The sequence below is a fragment of the Ammodytes marinus genome (assembly GCF_949987685.1).
Source record: "Ammodytes marinus genome assembly, chromosome: 14".
NCBI classification, from domain to species: Eukaryota; Metazoa; Chordata; class Actinopteri; order Uranoscopiformes; family Ammodytidae; genus Ammodytes; species Ammodytes marinus.
The window spans coordinates 9,932,714-9,947,806 of record NC_137218.1 but is presented as its reverse complement, the minus strand read 5'-3'; the positions used below and the strand labels follow the sequence as shown (position 1 = coordinate 9,947,806).

The window sequence follows — 15,093 nt, the reverse complement described above, 5'->3', positions numbered from 1 at the left end:
GCTTGCCATTACCTGTCCTCCTTTGCATGTCATGTTTGTACAAATTAGGAGTCATAAATGTCTTTAACATGTCATGCCAATGCAGGGGCGTGTAATATAATACACTCTCAGGAATTTCCCCCCATGTCACTCCTTATTCCCTGAACACAGGCATGAATAAGCTCGCCTGACAGTCATACAGTTATTGCACTGATTGTTATCCGCATATTTAACCATTTTCCAAGCAAGAACAATTAATAATGGAACTAAATATGAAACTTAGAATGGGGGTTAGTTCTGAAGAACTTCGCCCTTTCTGAAAATGAAAAAGTAAGATAAATCAAGTGTGGATGAGAATGATAGCCAAGGTTCAAGTGGCAGAAAGCGGGCAGCAAAATGTCTCTTGAAATTTTAAACTATCCGCCCACAGAAATGTATTTTTGAAGGATATATTATGGAGATGTTTGAGGTATAGGGGGGTGTAGTAAGATGTGAGATAAACATTAAAGTATTCCGTGCCCAAAATAAACTGTGTGTCTAATCTATCCACCACCAGATCTTAGGCTGACCTTGCATTCTATTCATAGTATGGATACAATGAGTGACAAGTGATTAGTAATACATCAATAATGTTAATAAGAAGATCTTAATTGTTTGTTTGCCTTTGCATGTTTGTATCTGCTGCCTGGTAAAATGGAGGCCACAGTTGAGAAGCAGTATCAATGTAAAATTCCTCTTCAGTTATACCAACAAGACCCTATACTAAAGTAATCGGGAATATAGATTCCTTCCATATTCCCAAAAACAGGGATGTTGAGGGGGCCCTTTGATGAAATCCACATGAGGTCCACCATCTGTGCAAATAAAGGCTAAAGATACAGAGTGCGATCTGGTTTGGCCCGCGTGGTCCTGTGGTGAGGACCAGGCTTCAGAGTGTCTGGTTGACTTGGAGAGCGAGCCACAGAGAGACGGGTGTTACTGACATCCTGCCCAAACAGGGTTTGGCTCTGAGGGAGAAGCTTCATTGAGCGCTGACTCCCCTGCCTGCTTCTCCGCACCCTAACCATGAAGGGCTATCTGCTAGCTTTTTGCTCCGAGGGGTCTCTGGATTCATCCGTCTTTACTGTCCGAGGTTTTTGGGGGCGAGTAGGAAGAGGTGGTTTTAGATTTCGTGAAAGTCATCAGTCTTAACTACAGGAGGCAGGGCAATGACAGAACGCTTTTCCAAGTTCAAGATGTGGGCTATTTGGTGTAGAGGAAAGGCTGGTCGCCAGCCCGCTGAAAAGTGCTGATTATAGAAGGACATGTATGTGTGTGTGTGCTTGTGTGAATGTGTGTGTGTGTGTGTGTGTGTGTGTGTGTGTGTGTGCTTGTGTGAATGTGTGTGTGGTCCAGGCCAAGCCTTGAGGACAGGATGACATCCAGCAGACCCATCTGTTGAAATGACAGGGGTCCTGTCTGGAAGAAGCTGTCAACCTCCACCTCCTGTGGCTAAGTCACTTTAAACTAGCCCCCCACACACACACACACACACACACACACACACACTCTAACACACATGCATACTCTTTACCATGGCTCCTAGTTACAACAGTCAGTCTGTCTCCCATCCTGCTGCTTTGCCTAACTTGTAAACAAGTCACTTCGTCTTTGTTGAAATGTTTATATTCTAAAGTTATGATAATGTGCAGCGCTGTTTAGTCATATAAAAGCTTGCTATCTCTCATATTCAAAGCACTAAAACACTATCAGAGGTGACATCATCTAAAAGCTGTGCAATAAAAGTTTATCTGTAGTCTGTGGAACAGACGGTTCAGGCTGGCAGTGAGCGTTATCACTGAAGTGGGCTGATAGCTGTGGTAAACACTGAGAGGTGATGTCACTTGGATGTTTGTGCACATGCACAGCACAGCAAAAGGGCGTTGACCCCAGCATAAACACGCTCGCTGTGTATACAGTGGTGCAAGTGCCTGTGCAGCAGATTCTTCCAAACAGCTCCAGCGGACAAACTGTGATGCAAGAATGTCAAAAGTCTGCTCTGGCACATAAAAAAAAAGATTATTACCATTTTCGGCTCTGTCAGCTTCTATCAACTCCTCAAGCCACAGTAAAAAGCAGCCGGGGGAAAAGAAAATATTAAAATTTTCAATATTGACACCCACAACTTAATTTGTTTTGACAGAAACATCTGCAGGAAATCTAATGCAAGCTCCTTCTTAATAGGCCTTACTAGTAAAAGGGGGGAAAAGCAGAAATTAAGTGGAAAAAAGATTTTCTCTCAGTCCTCACCGCTGCAATGCCTCATTTGAGAAGAACCACTTTATTCGCCTCTAAAGAATTGTGGTTTTCTACCCAGGGCACCAGTGGCTTGTTTATTTCGTTATTTTGCTCATTTTACTCTTATTTCCTGAACCAAAACATAATTGGGCATTCTGTAATGGTGCCATTACCCTTTTTTCCTCCCCTTTATATTCCTAATCCTTTCTTTGATCTTACACGCTCTTTTCTTTGTCTGTGCAGAATTTCCATATAAACTGTGGATATCTGGTGATATTTTCTTTAATATCTTTGCCTTTTTTTTATATGTTTCTGTTTCTCTTTTTTTCTCTTTATAGAATTTCCGGCCCATCACCCCCGGATATGGCGGATACAGTAGTCGTAAAGCGTCGTACACCCCTGAACCGCAGTCCCCGCAGGTTATCCAGTCCCCGCCGGCTCCCCAGCCCACTCACCTGAATAATGGACACTCCAGACCCAACAACGGCCACAGCTATGGCTATGGGAACGGAACCGGCAACGCTCAGTACAACAACCCAGCAGGACTTTATACTCATAATGGCAGCAATGGAGACAGGTCTCTGCCAAGCAAGATGGGCGGCCTTAGCCTCAGCGCCACACATAGGTGAGTTGATCAAACTGTGTGCTGCAAAGGGCTTGGGGTTAAAGGCGGTGTAAGCGATTCTGGAGAACGCTTGTTGTCAAAATCACTTTTTGTCAACATTTGCTACCTGTCCGTACTATGTGTGTGCGATTGAATAACAATCCGGTGTTGATACACAGCCAATGCTCTGTAAATGGCAGGTTGCTAGCTATGGTGGGCCCCTTTGTTTACGTACTAGAATTGCTGGCTCCACCTTTTTACCAACATAATGTAAACCAACGCAGGGCAAAATCCCATTACAATTTCTATGCAGTAGTTGTGAACAGGAGAAACAGTTGTTGAGGGCATACTGTCTTATATGTCTATGACTTGACATGAGTAAGTGTCATTGCACAAAAATGTTGAGGAATTAAATATTGGTGAGACTCCAGTGACTACTCAAGAAGGGAAGATTTTATGTAGAAAATACACATACGGTATATTTTGATACTTTACAGATGCTCGTGTGCACTACTAACAGATGCAAACACAAGGACAGACAGAAAGACGCACTTCCGATGTCTCTTCTTGACACACCTGAATAGATGGCCATGCAGACTGGAAAAGCCATTTGTTGTTCTGTGTCCCCTCGAGCAGGCAATAAATATGTGTTTAGTCTCCCAGAGTTCCCCAGGACTGGATTGTTAATCTTGTTCAGGCCCAGACACACCCACGCATGCACACACACACACACACACACACACACAGACAGACAGACAGACAGACAGACAGACAGACAGACAGACAGACAGACAGACAGACAGACAGACAGACAGACAGACAGACAGACAGACAGACAGACAGACAGACAGACAGACAGACAAGAACAAAGTTAAACAACATTTTAACAATACTCATTGCCCGATCTGTCGATCACTTTCTTTAACTCATTATATTACATCATTTCACCCGACCTCTTTTTCTCTAACAGTCTGATTTTCAGTAGATTAATTGTTCTCTCTCTCTCTCTCTCTCTCTCTCTCTCTCTCACTTACATACACACGCGCACACACACACACACACACACACTCAGGCTGCAGTAAAGCGCTTCCTTTATACCCCTGGAGTGGGTGAGTCTTTAGACAAACAGGCAGTTAACTGTGTCAAGATTTGAGCACATCTGTCGGCAGACCTGCTCATCTCCCAGAGGTTTGAACGTTTGAATGTATCAAATGAACTAGGTCCATCCTGTTATGTTTGGGAATGACTTGATGGATGGATGAACATGCAGAACCATATCGCAGGGCTTTGGTGATTAAGACTTCATATACTGTAGAATCGCATGACGAGGGTAAAGTGTACAACTCTGTTCTCTCCCCCTCTGTGTGTCCATGTCAAATCTACGAGATGTGCTCGACGTAGTCTGTCTAAACAAAGGAAATATGTTGTAGTCCTGTTTCTTCAGCTGTTTTTTTCTTACCGTTCTTTGGTGGTCTGGAAACTGTCATCTGTTCCTTTATCTCTTTGTTTAGGCTATTCCAGCTCCTTTCATTCCTCCCCTGGTCAAACATCATGATACCACCTGATAAAAGAAAAAAACCTACGGTGGCCATATTCCCATCAGAAAATAACTTTTTTCAGCGCAAACAGTACGGACAGGTAGCGGATCGCGAGGAGATATTCACCGATTTTGACAAAAAGTGATTTGGACAACAGGCATTCTCCAGAATCACTGACTCCACCTTTAACCCAAACACTCAACTATTTCCCAGAACATTTGGTTGTTTACTTGTTGTCAGAATCTTGTAAGGGTTACTTTTTTTTGGCGACTCTTGACAGATTACTCAAGGAAATGTATGTTCCTCGTCACCTGCAATGTACTCACTAATTATCAGATTTAATTTCCCTAATACTGTTTCTTACTCTGCTTGTGTGGTTCAGCCCAGAGCCTCCCATGCAGTCCCCCGGGGGCCGTAATGGTATCGACACACAGTCAGACGTCTACAAGATGCTGCAGGACTACGAGGAGCCTGTCTCTGCCCCCAAACAGTCCGGCTCCTTCAAATACCTCCAGGGAATCCTGGAGGCCGAGGATGGAGGTAAGGATTTCAGTGTGGATGTGTTTCTGTGAAGGCCTAAGTGTGTGGTGAAAGAGTTGTTTAGTGTCATGATACTTGACTCAATTGCATTTTTGCTTTAACAGTTGGCTTACTTTGTAGTTTTCTGTCTTTTGACTATAAACAATTATTTAATTCTGAGGAATATCAAAGGATAAATCTCATTGAATAAAAAAAAGTTCCCTTCCTGATCTGTGTCCAACTGTTTAAAAAAAGTGTATACAAAAGATGTCAAACTTTGGTGATTTAGAAGGGAAGCTTCCTGAAGTTTCATCCCCAGCCTGTTTTGAAATCCCCTGTCTTACTGGCATAGTTTTCCTTTTATAGAAAGACACAGACAGCGAGGTTAGGGGGAGAGAGGGGGAGAGAGAGAGACGGAGAAAAACAAGAGAAAGAGGGAGCAAGAGAAAGTGCTTAAAATAACTCTCACACACACACACACACACACAGATGAACAGGGGAGGGATGTTTTTGTTCGGCAATTTAGTGCAAAAACAACTTCACAAAGGACAATAAAGTGAGAAATATAGTTTTCCTGTCTGCCTTCTGACCGCTCGGGCTTCCAGCTTCTGAGGAAGAGTCATGTGATGCTGGCAGCAGCAGTGGAGGGCTTATCCTCTCAAATAAAGCATTCTTTAGTTTTCAGGGTCCGTACTCACCACTTAAGCAGTGCAAAAGTTGTGAAATGTGTAGTTATAAGCCAAATTAGTATGTTAAAGAGGAAATGGCCTTGACCTTAAAGAAGTGGGCTTATCTCGGCTCTAACTGCCTATGATAAATGTATTTTCTCAACCTCGGCCAACTAAAACTACTTGAGATACTTTTTTTTTTAACCCTTATTACTGATAGTAAAGTGTTACCAGTGGAGAATGTATGAATCTGCAGCGTCAATTCAGCAGGTAAATGAGGGTTTAATTATACACTGAATAAAGTATACTCAAAATCAGTTAATTTTGGCGAGTCGTTAGGAGATATTCACTGATCTTGACAAAGTGATTTTGACAACAAGCATTCTCCAGCACAGTTGGTTCCACCTTTAACCCTGACCTATTTAATCATTTATACAGTTTTTTCAATCAAAGGCCGATACATAATGGAATCACAGCATATAGGTAAAATCCGTGTTTTTGTCCAAAAAAATATAAAGATGCCAGTCAATTGGAACAGCCTCAGTTTATCGTATATGAAATGTATGAGTAAAAACATCCAACTCGTTTATCACATCTCGGGTTCTACCTTTTGATATGGGAGCCAACAGAATCGTCCACAGCACAAGGAACAACCCTGACTGCTCTTTTAGTGTGGCCGTGAGCAGAGCCAGAAGATACAACTTTCCTTAATTTGGCACTTTACTGATGCACTCAATGACAGGGCGGGTGAGACAGACGCTAATGACAGACAGGGTTTGAGGGAGAGAGACACTGTTGATGGAGTAAAGAGGTTTAAAGGGAACATTTTGTGTCTGCCCGTCAAGTGTTTTTTCAGCTCGGCAGAATGACATGTCGATTGACAGGCTAAGTCCACGATGAAACGGGGAGCCACCTCCAAGTTTACATTGGCATCATTTTGAAAAGGTTACCTGTCTCCCTGTTGATGGTTGATATTTGATCTGCGTGAGACATTGAAATCACAGTCACTAAAGTTGCTAAAGTCCGGCCTTTAGCTGTTGTTGTTTTTTTCAATAGCTCAATAAATAACAAAGCAGTTCAAATTTAACAATGGATCACATTTTTACACTAGGTTTAAAGTCGGATCATCCTGTTTTTGAACGCATACCTCGCTGTCAGGCTTTTAAATCACCGTGGTTGGTCCCCTTTTGAAGCGAAAAAGCCCCTGTAGAGGCCATGTTGACGTTCAGGGGCTTTTAAAGCTAAAGCAAACAAGAGTGTCAGTTTACCCAGAATTCCACAGCCTCCGACCATGATTGGGTAGCAATGTGGAAAGTAGAAGGAACGGAGTGACTGTTTAATGCCGGTGTGAGGATTTGGTCTTTTAGGGTAATGTTACCAAGATCATAGACATTAACTTAGTTTGCCAATATGAGTGTCTGCTTGTATATGTAACAATACACTACTTTGTTACATGCTAACAGATAAGCCTTAACACAAGAACAGAATAATTGTTGTGTGTTTGAAAGAACTAAAAAAAAAATTGTTTTCTATTGAATGTAAAGATTTGCGATTGCTCTACCGACGGGATCTTGTAATTAATTAGAATTCAAATGTAAGGTGAGTTTAAGGGGAAGACGGGAGGCAAAGTGAAGGGAGGGTTTCTTCAACAGCTGGCGGGGAAATATAAACAGAATTCCAGTGACCTTTCTGAAACCTCAGCCAGTCCCGGAACTCCTCGTCTATTTGTTTAAAACATATTTTGAAAGTATATCATATTTTGTGAACTGTAAGTTAACTTAGGACATCTGTCTGCGTCAATGCTATGAAGAGAAGGAAATGTTTTTACTTACCTGTCCAATTATTGATTGCCTATTGGATTACAACATGTAAACCTAAAGCAAAATGTGTTACCTTTTAGATGTACTGTAATTATATGGAAAGTTAGTTTAATCTATTGCAGTGGATAAACTTTGGATTTGAATTGAACGATGTGATTTAAAATGATCTTTAGTTTTGACCACAACTCCACTAGGTAACAGGATGTAGATAAATATCATATCAGTCCTCTCCACCTTTTAAACACACGCCAGAGTAATTCACTTCAAGGAAACGTGGAGGGAGCATTCCATTCAGATTGTTGTTCCACAGGGATCAAGACAGAGCTGAAGGGAAATAAGATTTAAAGTGGGGGTAAATATGTGATGGTGCGGGGCTTAACCCTTTAACTGTCTGCTGGCACAGGAGAGTTGTTGCTTTGAACAGTAATTTAGATCAGTAACGGAAGACTACTGGCATTGAAGTTTTTGGTTTTATATTATTTTTACTTGCGTACTCTTTAAATGTTCAAAAGACGCTGCCCATCTTCATTGATTCATTTGTTGTTAATCAACTATCATGTGAGCACATTCTACTATGTTTTCCCATATTTTTCTTTCTTATTATGCCATATTTTCTTCTCGATCATACATTACCCCTAAAGTATATATACTTATATTTGGGATCATTTGGGCATCAAGACTGATAGCCAAACAGTCAGGTATGAGTTTTTATTTTATTTTATACTTTCTTGATATAAAATGGAAACAATACCCCGCAATAGCTGTCTCAAAATATATTATCATAGCTGTTTATTTATCTTTTGACCTTGTGATTCCATTTGTCTTCAATTCCATTAGGCTGTACTTGACAGGTTTGAGTTAGGATGGGGGCTTACACGTGTGTGTGTGTGTGTGTGTGTGTGTGTGTGTGTGTGTGTGTGTGTGTGTGTGTGTGTGTGTGTGCTAGTGCATGTGCATGTGTGTGTGACTGTTTTATAGTATGTCTGGTTGATATTTGACACCGTTTAGGACACACATCGCGCCGTGAATGTTGCGTGTGGTGAGATTTATGTCGTATTCTGCCAACTTGTCACCTTCTGTTAAATAAAACATGGTGCCTGTCTGCATTTTGGCAACGATATATACGGGGGCCTAATGTAGTCTGGCTATTGGAAAATGTAGAAGCAAGACTAAACAAGCACTCCTTCATTCAGTTTCTCATATCTATTCCTGGCTGTGGTCTCAAGACTTTTATTAGTCAGCCTTGCCCTCTGTGAGAAAGTCACGAGAGTGCTGCACATGAAAGCTTTTCCGTTAGAGCGCATCATTAGCTGATAGAGATATTAATCCAAGAAAAAAAAAACACACACAGCTTATAATGTCAGCTCTGAGAGTGCTTTGAGTCAGGTGCCAGATGCAAGGTAATTAGATTGTGGTTTGTGGCAGCGATAGGTGGATTATTGGCCTAAATAACCTCTGCTGGCACATCATCTGTAAGAAGAAGTCACATACTTCATTGCAGGGCTCTGCCCCACTGATCTACACTAGTAACAGTATTAAGTATGTCACTTTCATCTATTCCAGTCAAGCATAAATACGCTTGGTTGGACTTGATCGCTCTTAAAACAAACTCTGGTCTTCCACTAGAATTATCAGGCTCACTAGCCGTTGTGCTAGTTTTTTAAAGAATAGCCTTTGTTGGCTGGATTGTAACAACATAAATACCCATTATATACAATTGCTGTTGTGGCTGATAGAGTTGGTGTCCGACGAGTGAAATGTTCTTATTCTCAAAAAGCTTCATCCACAAATGTTTTTTTGAGAAAATCTCCTCCATATGTTGGTCATTTTTTCATTTGCATTTCACCATAGATTTGCGTTTGATAAAGACAATGCCTCTAACTGTTCTTACGAGGTGAATATCATCACAGCTCACATGAGGTCCGTTTGCAGATAGTGTGTGATCGCAGCACATTGGTGTGATGGTTAAATCTTGACTAAGAAAAATCAGTGGCTGTGATCTAAAGAGTGAAAGCAGAAGAGAAAGATGAGGACAGGGACTGCCTTCTTATTATCCAATGCAGCAATGCTATTCAGCGGCTAAAGCAACACTTGAATGTGCTTTGCGTAGCGTTTTCCACCTCGGTGAATCATTACCACAAACACATCCGAGACCGCCATGACGTTTGATGGCCCAAAGTATTTTTGCCCTGTTTATTTTACATTGTGTGCCACTGGTTTTGTGTTTCATGAAATCTGAAATCCAAAGCATGGACGTCTTCAAGATAATCAGCAGAACAAGAGAACAAATTGTAACATCATGTTTGTGAGAGCAAACAACAAGATTAATGAGAAATATGATCTTTACTCACAGAGCCAATAACCCTTACCATGCCCATCGCCTGGGGCAGGAGATGGAGGCTGTCATTCATCTTGAGCATGATAGAGCTTTGAAGGCAAAGTGATAGTAGCAACTTAGATTGTTAGTAGCGTGTTCAGTGCTGGGTGGTGGTGGGGACTATGGTGATCTTTTTGTGTGTGGTTTATATAGTTGATGGTCTGCTTGGTATGTTTGTGAATATATTGTTACCATTAGTTGTTAGGACATGGCTATTGTGTTATGTATGTCATTGCTGGGATGTTGCTAGGCAGTTGCTCCACAACATGTATTAAAAAGCTTTTTTTAATTCTATAAAGTATGAAATGTTTGAGGTCTTGCAATGTTCAATGTTTTCCAAGTATAATGACATTGCAGGACTCCAGTTCGATGTGGGTTTGAGCATTCCTCCAAACCTGTTTCCCCTCTGAGCTATGCACAGAGGGGTTTCTGTTTTTTCAAACTGATTATAAACAAGGTTCAAAAGATAATCTAGACAACTTGTCAGTGTAATTCTAAACTTTGTAACACAGGTGTCCTGTACTATGTCCTTATGCCAGTGGGATTAAAAAAACATACTGTATTTAAGGACGGTCAGAAATAGTGAGAAATGGCTCCAATCCATCTTTGTAATACTAACCAGTCTACTACAAACCTGAAAACCACCTTGCTCTCGTCTTACCTAGAACCTAGAACTCAAAGGGAGTTTCCAGAAGAGTGCAAACACAAACACACACTCTAGTGAACCTAAATGGCTTGTCCCCCTTGGATTGGCCTCATAATAGCCTATGGTGTGGTTTCCAAAGTCCCTATATTTATTCTGTGGTTATGTTGTTATTTCTAGGTGTGTCCCCCACTGAGAGAATGAGAAACCTGAAGTCTCCAGTCAGGTCTCCAATCCCCAAACTGGGCAGTCCGATCCCCAGCCCCATGCCTGGTCTTCAGAAGCTGCCCCAGTGCACACGCTGCTGTAATGGCATTGTGTAAGTATTGTTCTGATGCTATCTATGATTTGATTAAGGTAAAAACTTAATCAAGTATTCAATCAAAAGTGGACTGTACAACACTATTGAACAGCTCATGGAATAAGCATGTACATGTATCTTAGCTGTCAGAGCCAATTTTTATTTTTATACAAAAAATATTTAAAAGTTTCGATGTTCTACTCACTTTCGCAGCGGTATAACATGTTTTTTCAATTGAAATGATTTTGCACATAAAGTTAAAAATAAAAAAATACCAGCGGTGGGTCAATGTTCTTATTTCACACTAAAAACAAAGAGTTTCATGAAGGTCGACAGGAACCAACACGTTTCACAGGTTTCCCTCCATTGATCATTTAAATGATTAAACAAAGTGCCCAATGTATACACAGACTTGCACTAAACATCAAGCCAGAGCACATGTACACACACCTTTCTGCCAAACAAACCACATGCATCAGTAATCTACCCTCTAAAAAAAACCAGCTGCAGGTAAGCAGTGATGTCATCGGTATAAATAACTGGTTAACAAGAGTGCATTGTAGAGGCTTGGGGGCCCAATAAGGCTGTGATGACCTTGGAGCATTTTACAGCTTTTTAAACAAATAAAGGGCACTGTGTCAATAGGTTACCCTTCATAAATGAGTTTAGATGGGGAAAGAAAGACTAATGACTGAATGGTCGCTTGCTCCAATCCCCAGTCCAGAAAGGAAAATCTTATTGGGAGCAGTGAATGAACAACGCCCTTAACAAATGCTATTGGTGTGTGACTGAGTGAGGCAGTGACTTTCCAAAGCCATCAATGTTGAGCAGCAGCCAGCCAGCAGAACAGACATGTACTATGCAGTTCCCACATGCAGTATGAACGCGCTCCCCTCAGGAAGTGTATCTCGAAAGCTTAACCATAAAGTATGACACATGATGACATATATTCAAATGATTGCATGCTAACAGTCCCTATAAAGTAGGGTAATTGGTGATTTGCATTGATAACGGAAAGTTCAATAAACAACTGTGTATCAGCCCAAGGAAAGTCATCATCCCTTGTTTCCTTTTAAAGGGTTCTGCCTCGATGATAGCGCCTCCATAAAAACTGCTTGCAGTTATCCTTTTAAGGCGCTCTGCATATGGGCAGTCCATTAAAATGTAGTCAACTATCTTTGTTCCACTTGTCCCTTACTCTATATGTAAGGCTATGTTCTTCCTGTACACTGTAAATAGAAAATGTAAGTCAGATGTATTAGTCTAAGACGAATAATAAGAAACAGAAGTATGTCAGCACGAAACCAAATCTTTCAGCATCCTTTCCCACACATTAAAGGTGCTACAAGGAACTTTTGAATATATCTGAAACTGTCTAATTTTTTCTCTCTGATGATCATAAATGACATTTAACAGCAAACAAGAGCATCAGTGCAAAGAATGCTATTTATATAGTTTTTCTTTATGCCTTTGTCATGGGTACACTCACCCAGGAACTACAGCTGGCGTAGTAAAAACACTACGGCTTTTGTCCGAAGGGGGTGCAGGAATTAACACAAACTGAAAGTTTCTCGGAGCGCCTTTAAGAAAAAGCATTAGGACATGAAAACTGTCACGCAATGAGTCCTAAAGGGATTTATTTAAACCCGACCTAAGATCCTATGTTGTGTTCTCTCTCCATCCAGTGGCACCATCGTGAAAGCCAGGGACAAGCTCTACCACCCCGAGTGCTTCATGTGCGATGACTGTGGCGTCAACCTCAAGCAGAAAGGCTACTTCTTCATCGAGGAGAATCTGTACTGTGAGACCCACGCCATGGCCCGCGTGCAGGCTCCAGAGGGCTACGACGTGGTGGCCGTTTACCCCAACTCCAAGGTGGAGCTAGTGTGAGACGCTGATGGAGCTGCTTCTACTATTCTATAAATGGGAAGTAATCTGGGAGAATGGGGCTACTGAGTGTCCTAGCCTACGTATATCAGGCTCTGTCAAGCAGGAATGCCGATCTTGGATCAGTTTTGCCTTTGGGAGAGTCCTCTGAAAATCGTTATGTTTGTGATCCCAGATCTGCGTTTCTACACTGACAGACTTGATAAATGCATTGTGTATATAGAGCATATTGAAATATGTTGACAGAATAAGGCTTGGATCTGATGAGTATCCCAAATCTCAAACCCATTATACAAGCTGACATTGTATGCTATGCTACGTCCTGACCTTACAGCCCTCGACTCTCAATCAGTGTGTTTACACTTTCTAGATTTGATATATTGAAACAATTAAGGTATATATTCAGAAATGTTTTCACACCTGCAGCATATTACCGGACTATTTCATGTAATAACCAAGAAACAAGACATGTACAGGTTTCATATACAACATTAGCATACTACAGCTATCTTCTTTTCTACAAATTCTCACCCAAGCCTTAACTTACCTTCAGAAACACTAGTGTAGGTGTGATAGGGGTTATCACAAGATAATTGCAGTCAACTGGTGCGTTTGAACTGTACAGAGAAGTTGCTGCCTTCTGACTAATTTTGCATTTAGCTTCAACAGTTTTCCCATGAGCACACCGCAAACAGTGAGCCCGTGTTTTGCAAAGTAATTGAAGGTTTAATGATATTTTGTTTTAGCTTTGGTTCAGGGTGTTTTAAAAGTGTTTTAGCATCTATGCAGTTAGTTTTTACGACTTTCTATGTTACAAATCTTGGGAAACATCTCCATTTGACGCTCACGTTTTTTTCTGCTCACTTTTCAGTTATATGAAACAATATGCATTCATTCATTATAAGCAGATATCTAACAATGATTGTTCATGGGATGGAAATATGTGTCACTAGGCTTTGGCGAATGGGTTTATTGAACTTTTAACCTATGGTAAACGCCTCCGTACGCAGCAAGCCGAGAAGCGCCTTCTGAGATATAAACAAAAACCCTGCAGGAGACGTCCTCAAAGTCCTGTGAGAATCAGTTTAAAGAATTGCTCCCAGCAAGTTCGCCCTTATGCAATGATTTTGAACAGGCGTGATACACATTCACAGGATGGTGGTGACTAAAGTGCTCTCCCCAGCACCTGACTGAGAGAGCAATTTCTACTCTCACACATGTTCAAACCCAAGTTCACCGGGTTGCGTTTATTAAAAACACTCCATATTGACATCAGTATGATCTCCGTCTCTTGTGACAACTTTAAGAATTGGTCATGTGCATTGGAGACAGGAGACACAGCCGTAGAAAACTGTTAGAGACTTCTAATCTTGGGCTCCACAGCCTTCAACATGTGGGAGTAATATTCACTCTGTTTAGTCTTTGGGCCCGCAACATGGATACATTACGGTTCCTTTTTGGAAGAGAGTAAAACACAGAAGTTGGAGGTATGCATACTTGTATTCCCATTCTACTATGAACTCAAATCTGACTGTCACAGCCAAGTCTATAAAGCAAATGAAATATACTTCCACATTTCCTCTGAGAGAAGGAACAAATGGAAAAAGTAGGTAGATGAGAAAGAGAAATGAGGGAATGGCGTTCTTTTCCTTGACAGAAATTCTTTCTGCGAGAATGACTGCAATATGCAGCCATCAGTCTCTTGGCTTGTTGTGAATTTGTGAATAGTGAAGTAAGCTGGGTGAAGCGGAGTGATCTTATTGTTATTTTTTAGAAAATGTTTCTAACAAACTTCTGTGTTAATTTGAAACGAGAATGGAAAAAATAAATGTCTTTGCTGATATCCATCATCTTTTCTATAGATATCAACAGTGATGCGTAGCTTCTGGTGTGCCACCTATACTAGTTGTCTTGTAAATTATGTGAAAATGATATTGCCACATTGTTTATTTGGTATTGTACATATTTTGTTTTATGGTGATTCAACATACAGTATATAACATGTCACTCACGTGCCTTTGCATACTCAAGTGTCTTTTAAATGATTTTCTTTGACACCAATCTTCTTCTTGTGTTTAACTTATTGTTCTACCACCACCATGTTTTTGTTTCCGGAGCTTTTTATTTGCTTCCTTTTTTTATTTTTGTCGTAGATTCGAAAATAAATAAAATGAGAAGTGCTTTACCGTGACGTGATTGTTTCACATTCTTCGCTGCTCTTAACACTGCAGGATTTACACCTGGAAGATTTGAGGCATGCGCTGTGAAAATACCCAAGGGATTCCATTTGTCTTAGTGTTACACCCCCAGCTCTGACATGGCAGTTATTCTGTAAGACCACCAGGCTGCTTTGTGCCTGTGTGTCTCGCAACCTAAATCCTTAGACACCCACTTCACAGAAAAGCCTTAAATCTGAGCATAAAATGTGTGGGAATCGAGACCTGGTCTCATATTTTCATGGTGTGTTGCCTCTAATATGA

General features: G+C 41.0%; 1 protein-coding gene across 1 annotated transcript in view; it reads left to right on the top strand.

The window, feature by feature from the left end:
- The window catches only part of pdlim4 (PDZ and LIM domain 4), a 42,859-nt gene extending 28,066 nt beyond the window's left edge, over positions 1-14,793 (top strand). The window contains exons 4-7 of the mRNA XM_080040738.1: positions 2,595-2,881; positions 4,781-4,938; positions 10,606-10,744; positions 12,412-14,793. Coding sequence (XP_079896864.1) covers positions 2,595-2,881; positions 4,781-4,938; positions 10,606-10,744; positions 12,412-12,616 — 789 coding nt within the window. The 3' untranslated portion in view covers positions 12,617-14,793. The remainder of the gene's footprint in view (positions 1-2,594; positions 2,882-4,780; positions 4,939-10,605; positions 10,745-12,411) is intronic.
- Positions 14,794-15,093: the final 300 nt, after the last annotated feature.